This window comes from Pteropus alecto, unplaced genomic scaffold (assembly GCF_000325575.1).
Source record: "Pteropus alecto unplaced genomic scaffold, ASM32557v1 scaffold185, whole genome shotgun sequence".
NCBI classification, from domain to species: Eukaryota; Metazoa; Chordata; class Mammalia; order Chiroptera; family Pteropodidae; genus Pteropus; species Pteropus alecto.
Window position 1 is genome coordinate 9,801,738 of NW_006438088.1, and position 10,316 is coordinate 9,812,053.

At 38.0% G+C, this 10,316-nt stretch overlaps 1 protein-coding gene across 1 annotated transcript in view; it reads left to right on the forward strand.

The window, feature by feature from the left end:
* The first annotated feature begins 7,679 nt into the window (after positions 1 to 7,679).
* Positions 7,680 to 10,316, forward strand: part of MAP7 (microtubule associated protein 7) — a 90,532-nt gene continuing 87,895 nt past the window's right edge. Inside the window, exon 1 of the mRNA XM_015592126.2 lies at positions 7,680 to 7,987. Coding sequence (XP_015447612.1) covers positions 7,936 to 7,987 — 52 coding nt within the window. The 5' untranslated portion in view covers positions 7,680 to 7,935. The remainder of the gene's footprint in view (positions 7,988 to 10,316) is intronic.

The following is a 10,316-nucleotide window of genomic DNA, read 5'->3' on the forward strand; positions in this document are numbered from 1 at the left end:
TCATTTGTTTTTGGAATAACTGGAGCCTTTTAACCTGTGCTATTTCCTCAGCGAAGCCTTCTCTGACCCCCTCACCTACCATCTCCTACCTCGGCCCCCAGTATTGTTTCCTTCATAACATTTATTTATTAGTCTATTCTCTCATATGTTATCTATCTACATCCACTGGATGGAAGTGTCTTGAAGAACAGTGCCTGTCATACAGCAGACACTTACTAAATAAATGTGAACTAGTTAAATGATCACTATTAATGATTTGGTGAAATAGGTAATTCATAAATTTAAAAACATTTTTAAATGTCCCTAACCAAAGCTTTAGCAATTTAATTTTAGGAGTTTATTCTTCAGATATTAATAAGATTTGTAAACAGCTCTACAGGGAGCCTTATTTATAATATTGAAAAATTGGAAACATCTGACAGTTTAAGAATCTACTACATAAATTATAGTGCTCACATAAATTATAGTGTGTGCCTACAATTCAGTGTTGTGCAATCGTTAATAAAGATGTTTTAGAAACATAGTTGACCTGGAAATATATTCAGGCTATAAAATAGATTCCAAAATAGTATTTCATGAAGGTCTCATTTTTTGTATTATATATACGGACATACATAATTTGAAAAAAATTATAAGAACAGATATTAAAATGTTTACCATGGTTATGTCTGAATTTTGAGATTGCAGCTTATTTCAAATATTTTGTGCTTATATTTCTTATTTTCTGCACTTACTATTTATTGTCTAATTTATTATCTTTTGAAATATATACCCCAATATCACTGAAAATTGACCCACATGCTAGAGGCTAGGTCATTGCAATTTAGTGTGTTTCTAGAGTGTCAACTATATACCCATAGCCTTTCAGGAAATAGACAGATGAGTCTGATAAATCTCCCCTGCAATGTTAGCGCTGTTTGAGTACAGCAGATGTGTTCGTGGCTTAGAAAGAGATCAAGCACTTCTGTTGGGGAGAATCAAGATGGGATTTATGGAGGTTGGAGGGCATTTGCCTTGGTTGTTGAAGAATTTCGAAGATTTGACAGAGATGATTGAAGAGACATTCCTCATGGAAAGAGGAAATAAGGGAAGGGAAGGGAAAGGAAATCACGAGGCATGTTAAAGGAAGAGCAAATGCATCCATTCTGTAAAAACATGGGATACTTGGAGGAGTAGTGGGGGCGGAAAAATCTCCAAGTAGATGGAAACACGTTGTAGTGGCCTTACTTTGGTAGGTAATTGGGAAATGGGATAGGTGTTTGAGCAGGGGAATGATGAGCTCCTGGAGCTGGTTTTTAAGGCAACTAATCTGACATACAGAGATAGAAGGGAAAGGACTGGCAACGGTAAGAGCAGATTGGAAGGTGAATACGGAAACAAAGTGGTGATGCTGGTTTGAATCTAGGCTGTTTGCCCAATATGTCAAAGAGACCGCAAAGCCCTATTCTTTTTAATAGCAGAAAGCCCTGCAATACTTGATGCTCTCATTTCCTAGTGATTTGCCAAACTGCCATAGATCTCTTATAGTCTGGTCATGCTTGTAAATTAGGTTGTAAGGTAAGAATTTGTACTTTGGACATATCACACTTGACGTTTTTACTTGCCTCCATTCCTTAACTTCATTATGACATTACTGGCTGCTACTCGCTGAAGACATTGTAATGTCGAGGGCTAGTTGGGAGAAAAAAGGGTGAATTTTCATAGCCTGGGATATACAGAAAAGGAAGCATCAAGTCAAAGATGTAAGATGTTTTGCACAAGAGCCTTACATATGTAGCTAATATATTTTGGTTCCATGCAATAACCTAAGTATTTTAGCCCTTAACTCTGAAGGTAAATACCTGAAAGATTGCATTGGTTTGCTTTGAGAAAATTAACAAATGTCCCTTTTGCAACTAGGTCAATTTCCTTATTTTAATTTCTGATCTAACTCAGGACTCCAGCTGTCAGGCTCTCCCATTAATCGTCTAGGTCAGTGAAATCCCCTCTGAAATACATTGTAATTAATTTGCAGAATTGACAACAAAAGATGGAGAATTCAAGTAATATTTGATTACAAGTTTCCCATGTGGAAGTGGACATTTAAACCTTTGAGGAATAAAAATGCTTGTAGAGAGTATTTTGGCAGAAATTCTTGCCAATGAAAGAAGCAGTTTGACCCTTTCTAGGAGTTTCAGCCCCAATAATCCAGCCTGGGCAACTTGACTTTGCTGAAAGGTTTAGTAAGGACTGTTGCTTCAAGCATGAATTACAATTAATAACTTGCTGAAAGGTTTAGTAAGGACTGTTGCTGAAAGTTTTACTAAGAACTGTTGCTTCAAGCATGAATTACAATTAATAACTTAACTGTAATTATCCAAAAACTCGTGTGGCTCACAAGTGCAAGAGGAAAGCTGATTACAGCTGGTGACATGCAGATAGTAGGATAGGATAAGATCGAAAAGTTTTGATTAAGGTCGTAGTGAAAAGGTATCAAGGTAAGATAAAAGTATCTCTTATTGTTTGGTGAAAAATTATAGTTTAGGCCATTCCTGTGAAGTTTAGAAACGAAGGAAAATTGTTTCTGGTGATTGAGGTCAGCATGAAAATTTCAGGGTAATGTAAATGTGGATTTTGATAAACAGACAAGCATGTCGTACTTAGTCTCCTAAAGAAAACAATCGTATTAAGTACATTTTTAACTGAGTTTCTCATAATCAACACTTCTAGCTTTTGTCACTGTCCAAGGTACTATAAAATGGGGCTCAAAAAGCATACTCTTCCTTTTCTATCATCTTAAAGATTGTAGCCTCTGGAGATTATCTAAAGGAAACGGAAAATGGAATAAAATAAATATTGGGAAAGAAAGTAAAACAGAGAGCTGGATGCTTTGTAAAGGTTGAAAATAAACACCCTCCCAAAGCTATACTTACTACTTTTCGATCACAGAGGAAATGGAAAAATCAAGAATTAAGATTAAGAAGGGGGTCCGGAGAAGGTGATATACTGCAGTATTCCTAGGTTGACGTTGAGGATTAGTACTAATTCAAATGTCTTCAAGTAAGACCCAACATGATCACAACCAATTTGCAGTGGATAGTCTGAGTAAACTGGGTCTTTTAATTAATTACATGTACCGAATCTTTGTGTTTTTTAGCTTTTAAAATTTTTCAGTAAAAAAAAAAAAAACAGCACACGTTCCTTTATAAAATTAACTCTGCTTTTACTTTTCCATAACTATAAATAAAACATAAACAAAATCTATTTCTCAGCATTTGCCCCTTAAGAAGATAGCAATAGCCATGGTCCCAGCATTATATATTAGGTAAACACTAAACTCTACCCAATTCCAAGAGTTTAAACTGCACTGTTTTGATATTGTGGAAATCAAATCTAGTATATGTGATTCTTTTTGTATAAAATATTTGGAAGTCTGCAGGAAAACATTTTAAATTTCTATAAATAATGAGAATACACAATAAGTCCAATATCTTTTCTTGTCTAAGGACTTAGCTTTTTCATGTTCTTTCATTATTCGACAGGGCAACTAGATATTAATTTATGTATTTACATATTCACTATTACATTCATACACAAACACCCCTCAGCCCCCAGTGTTTTTTAAGGCGTGCAGAAAAATGGTGGATCACTCAATTTTCTGCGCCCTTGCGCTTTGTTATGAAAACAAACAGAAACACTACCAGATATCTCATGATCTCATAGATATCTTGCTGCAGCTTAAAAGTGCCTGTTTTAAAGAACTGCCTTCTCTTTTGTTAGCCAAAAGTCGAGAGGGGAAAATGTGAAAGGAAAAAGAACATGGAAGAAGCAGGGTGACAAATCAGCAGATTCGATGAGAGAGATATACTAAAGAATATGAGCCTCTTCACATTTTACTGTGTCAAGACAAGGTGCTTGACAGTTTTAAGGATAACAGTGGGGCCTGAGATTGCAGCGAAGATAATGAATCATCATCTGGAATGCAGAGCAGTTCTAGAAGGCCTCTGAGGAAAGCAGTCAGTAACCAGAAGTGAATGAGCATGCCGAGAGGAAGAGGTAGAGTCCTCAGAGTTCCTGAAACTGCTCCGTAGTCAAGTTTATAATTCACCAACGCCCCTTACAAAATATTGGCCATATTTTATATTTGTTAGTGATTTTTATGTAACATAGACAATAAATCGTTCCCCTTAAGATCTTATGATTTTTGTTTTTTTATTTTTAAAATTTACCGTATTTTAAAAGTGACTTCCGTTCTTTCAAATGTGATTTATAAACTTATCATTTCTGCTTTCATCCACCTGCCAGTATCCTACATTGAGGTAGTTTTGCTGGGTGTTGAAAATGAGACCAAAAATGGACCGATAGGCCGAGCCCTTCATCTTGAGAAAAGGACAGTGGTGACGTGTGCTGTTAGAAATGTGCCTCCTTCCAGGACAGTTACGGTGCAGAGACAGCTTAAGACGCTGCATCGTGGACGGTACTCACTGCTCCCCGCACCGAACATAGACATCTCCTTGAGTCACTTGTGATACATAAAACTCTTTGTTCTCTCTGCTCTCTTGATAGCATTCAGCTGTTTTTCTGGATGAATGCCCCCCACGTAGTTACAAACCGTTGTTCCTAAGGGAAGAGTGGAGCACTGTCTCCACACAATGTCCTCTCCTGTCTGTCCCTGCCTGTCTTCTCCCCTGGTGGTACCAGCCATTTCTCGTCAGCAGGCAACACAGGCCTGGTGCTTCCTGGGCGCTTGGAAATGCAAAGTCACCCAGTTCGAGGGCAGATAGAGTCTGCCACTTACTAGCTTCAACAAGTTATTCTGCTCTGTGTATCTGAGTTTTCCCATCTGTGAAATCGGCATGATAATAGGGTCATTGTGAGATTAGACCAGTTCGTGTGTGTACAGGCCCTTAGAATAACGTCTGACACATAATAGGCAATCACTAAGTATTTCCTCTGGCATGGGAAGAGGAATCTGTGCTTCAGAAGGCAGGTTTTTCTTCCATTAGCCCTTCTCTCTCCCATCTGTAAATCTCAGATATGCACACAGCTGATCACAGTGCGGAAGGAGGGGCGAGACAGCAGGGTAGGCACTGTGGAGGTTCCTGAGGAGTTAGAGATAATAAGGCATATGGAAGTTAGCCAGATGAAGGGAGAAGATGATTCTTGAAGAAGTGGTGGCAGCATGTACAAAACGTACGGTGAGAGGAAAGCTGAGTTCAGGGACATGCTGCCTGACCCAGCCGTCTGTAGGCTGCACAGGAGAATGCGAAGTAGACAGGCAGCCCGGCTGCTGCTGCGGTGTGGTGAGAAACACAGCCGTCTGTAGGCTGCACAGGAGAATGTGAAGTAGGCAGCCCGGCTGCTGCTGCGGTGTGGTGAGAAAAACAGCCGCAAGATCCCACAGGGCAGGTAGTCCACGCTCAGGGGGCTGCAGTGTGTCCCAAGGAAAACCGAGAAGTTATATGATCAGATTCGAATTCTAGAAACATTAATCTCATAGCTGTGTTGATGACTGGTTTTTGGAGGTCAAGGTGTGGAAGGCTATAGACCAGTTAGACTCTTCATAACAACTTTCTATCTTCTCAAAATTGGGTGTTTCTAATCTTCAATGAACTGGGAAATAGAAAACCTAGTTACATTGGAGTCTGAAATAAGAATATCTAGATTCTGAGGGAGGGAATGAAAGGTTTTTTTTCAATCGTCTAATAGTTACTTTTTGTTTGCTTGATAAATTCATGCTTCCTGTCTTTGTTTTATAAATAAGCTATCAGATAATTTACCAGATATATAAATAAGCTATCAGATAATTTAGAGTATCAGTCCTAATCGTATGAAGCCCAACTCATATATGGATGTGGAATTATGGGAATAAGTTGATGGTTTACTAACATGCCAAAAAATTCCCCAAATTAAGAGCCAGTTTAATTTGGCTTTGATTGGTTGCTTCAATTGGGCAGAGTTGGAGAACTCTTCCACTTCTTCAGACATGTAGGCAATATTCACATACATTCCAGCTGTCGCAGCAGCATGAGTGCAGACGTATGTGAGGAATGGTTTATGTCTCCATCCCAGCTTCGTGGACATGGATCAGCCTTGCCTGTCGAGTCAGTTCCATATCCTTCTTAGCAATGTTAAGGTTTACTGGGGGTGGCGGGGTTGGGGGCCGGCGGTAGGTGAGGAACCAGTAGAACAGTACAGCAATTGAAATTAGAAGGCGACAGTTGTTTTCTAATTTTAGTATATGTGTGAACGCCACTCGTAGTCGGTGTGTCTGTTTATTTCCCCCATTCTAGTCCTGCTTAGAGGGGAAGCAAGGGTTGGGGGCGGAGGTCGGGGGATCACCATGGATGTGGAGCCACTAGAGCTGTGATTTTTTTTTTTTTTTTAAACCAGGAATAATTTTGCCTCCCAGGGAAAATACCTGAAGTCTTTTTTTTTTTTTTTGATGAACTCAACTGCAGAGGGATCTGTGTGGCAGTGGTGCTATTAGATATAGCAAGGGTAGCCCAGGGATGCTGCTAAACTTCCCACAATGCACGGGAAAGCCTCCTCCCTCTCCCTGCCACTCACAGCGAAGAATCATCCAGTCTAAAATGTCAATAGTACTGAGGCTGAGGGACCCTGCTCTAAAGAGATTGTCTATATGGGCTACCTTTGAAAATGTCAGACCTGTTAGAGGGAATGATGGTACTTAAACAGCTTTGATGCTGGGTCCCTACAGGTGTTGGGATGATGCTAGACTACACTGGCTCCTAATAAGGAGTCTTTAGTTCCAAGGGCATTAAAAAGATTCATTCCCAAGTCCAGTGGGTGCTTTAGCCTTGTATATCTTTGCTGTCCTATGCGTCCAGGTTCAAGTCTTCCTACTCAGAGAGGCGTGTTTCTTCTAAACATGGAATTTTCATTTCCAAAATGGTCCCGTTGCTTACCCAAATTCATTAAGTTGATTGGTTTTGATCAGAGTATTCTGGCCTCCATGTCACATGTTTTTAAATTCTGTAAGGGCACAGTGAGGACTCGACATTACCCTTCTTCCTTAGTGTCCTCTCTATGTCTGCCCCTAGGCAAAAAGTCCTTTTAAAGACAAGCCTAAGGTAAAATCATGATCGAATTTTGAATTCAAAATTTACAATGCAGTTTATCCCTGGCTAAAAATAAAAGAAAAAGGGAAAACAAAGATAAATTCTGAGGACCTAGACTTATCTAGAAATAATTTCTAAAACTTTAGCATTCATATTCATTGATTCTTCCATTCCTCTTTGAAGACTTTTAGAATTTTTCAAACCTTGCTAAAGCAAGTCAGCCTTCTGAACCTTTTGAAGGGCAGTGAAACTTCATTTCATACAGTTTTTCTACAGCTCCATGTCTGTTCACAGGAAGGGAGAAAAAGAACAGAGGTCTCTCTGCTTGACTGATTCTAAATGATCGCCTTTTCAGATGCCTTTGGTATGGGAACAAAATCGGTCATAATCTTCAGGGTTTTAAATGTCATTTTTAATACATCAGGAAACCAAAAGGCACAAGAGTCCAGGAACAGAGTAAATACCATTTAGATGATTTTCATAAGCAGTTAAGTTTTTAATATCTGTTTAATGCACATCCTGTTTGGGGCCCTGGCTGAGTTTGAATCCCTGAGATTGAAGTGATGTTTAGCAACCATTTTTAACCAGGAAAGGCCTCCCCTACTCCCGGCCCACACCCATTTGAGCTTCACTGGCTCTTTTGAACAGAAGCCTTTCTCAGTTTTTACTTGGTTCAGTGAACAAGGTTACTGTTTAAAAAACAGTGGCTGTAGAGTTGTATGTCCTCGTCGGCCGTTTGCCTGCTTCCTGACTGTACCTCGAGCCGTGTGAGACATAATTCATGGGATGATGATTAAACAGCCCCTTCACTGATTCTTTGCCTGGTCTTTGCCCGGCTGAGGAACGCAAAGCAAGAAGAGGGAGACATGCAGATATGTTGCAGCATACTCAAGAAAGACGGATTTTAGGATGGAAGACACTAAGCTGTAAGTTTTTGGGCTCAGAATGCGTTTTGAAACTCTTACCAAGGAAATACAGGAATCAGGCAATCTTTAAACCAGTTTTGACAAATTAACACTTCCAACAGGCGAAAGTATAGAGTAGGAAATCTTTTCATAGCTTCTTTTGTTTGGAATAAAAACTTGTTGGTTTTAATGTTCTTAGAAAAAGGAGTGAGAGAGAATTTTAAGTAAATGTAACGATCTTTGTTATAGTCTATAGATAATGGATTTGTACTTCTATCTTCATTGTCCTGGAACCATGTGATAGCTTCTGTGAAAATTAAAGGCAAATCGTCATTCTCCATTTTCCATGTTGCTATTTTTTTTCTTTTGACAAAAAATAAAGTGAGAATTCTTAACAACTCCTAGGGTCTCCTTAAAGAAAGTACTAGATCTAGGTAGTAGCAAGCTACAGACACAATTATGCTGCTGTCTAAAGAAAATTTTAATTTATCGATGATTTCTTAATGCTCCTAGTGTTGGTATCTAGATCAGATCAGGAAGATTTTGAAAAATGATTGCTTTACTGTTTAGAGGGGTGTACTTGGGGGTGCCGTTCTTTGCTCATTAAAAAGAAAGGCCATACTTCTCTTTCCTACCTCTTGATTTTTTTATTTAGCTTTTTTTTTTCCCTATCAGAAACATTGTCTGCATTTTTCTCTTACAACTTTCCTCAGGACAGTGCTTCAATTTCATGGCATGTAAACAGTGAATCACATGTGGGCTTTACAGAGAAAACTATAGTTATTGGAATCTTAAGCACTACATTTTGGAGATCTATTTTTATCACCATATTTTCTTATCTGCAAGTTTCTTTATGTAGATGTTTTATCAACTTTAATTTTTAAGGGTAATCAAGATGCTTTATTTACTAAATTATTTGCCCTTTTAAAGTATTATATGTTAATTTTCATAGATAATATTTTCAAATTTTATAATAAAAACACATGTGCTCTAGAAAAGAATTTTGCGCTATATATAATGTTAGTAACTGTTAGGAGATGGATTATGGTGTAAGTGGTTTGCTTTCGGTATGTTATGGTTATAAAATGTGGAGTTAGGCCTGTTAGAAACACATTTGGAATTGGATCTGAGCCTGCCTTTTAGCTCTGACATTAGTTCTGTGACATTAGACAAATTTTGCTCTGTTGGTATGTCAATATCATCCTGAACAATGAATTTACCTCTGATCTGCAGGATTGTGTATACATTAAACAGGAGGTAAAGTGCCACACCTAATGCCTGGTTTCTCAGCAAAGAAATCATGGTGTTATTATTATATGTATTTGTCCAGTTAACTCACTCTCAAATTCATTTTGTATTTAATGAGTCTGTTTTATGGAGACAAATCTTTCTATGCAGAAAGTATATTTACATATAGTATTCAATTATTATGATAAGTTGATGCAAAATAAGTACTGGGTTTCATAATGACTTATTTAAATGAGATAAAGTAAAATTGCTTGAACCGAATGAAATATGGGTTACTCAGTAACAAAATCGGATAAATGTCTGATAGATAAATTTTAAATAAGGGGAAATTTTTTTTATAAAATCTCAATAATTGGTCAATAAACCCTAGCTAAGTGGTTTAAACCTTCTAAATTTTTTAAGATGCTAGATTATGGCATACTTTTTTAATTTCTGTCGTTTAATTTGATATTTAGTAGAACTTGAAAAAGTAGAAAACATAGAAGCTTCATGTTTCCATGAACTAAAATGTAATATATAAACCCTAACTTTTGGGGGGTAGAGTGAAGGAGGAGCTGTGCTCTAAACGCTTACGTGGCACCCCTCGATTATTCACAAAAGTCCCTACAGCTGTGGGAGCAGAACTTCTTTTCACATTAAGCTGCTCTGGTATAACTGTCATAAGGTGTACGAGTGACCCCACTTTATACGAAAACTACTTTCTATCCTTACGTGGCCCATCCTCACCTTGGCACTTATCACTAGCTGATGGGATATTTATTGTCTGGTTTCCCACACTAGAACGTATGCTCGATGAGCACAGGGAATTTCAGTTATTTTATTCACTGCTGTATCTCCAGCATCTAAAACAGTGCCTGGCAACCAGTAGGCACCTCATTAGTCTGTTGAATTAATGAATCAGTCAATGAATCAATCTCTAGTCTTCAGTAGGGAAACAAAGTAGGAAAAGCTATATCTACTCACTGTATAAAATGTACAATAACAGAAACAAGGATATGGTTTTCTATAAAATCAAGAGTCACTGTACTGGAACATGATAATTATTTCTGTGGCTGACCAAGGCACTAGTAGTTTTTTTCCAACTTTTGGAAGAATAAAAGAA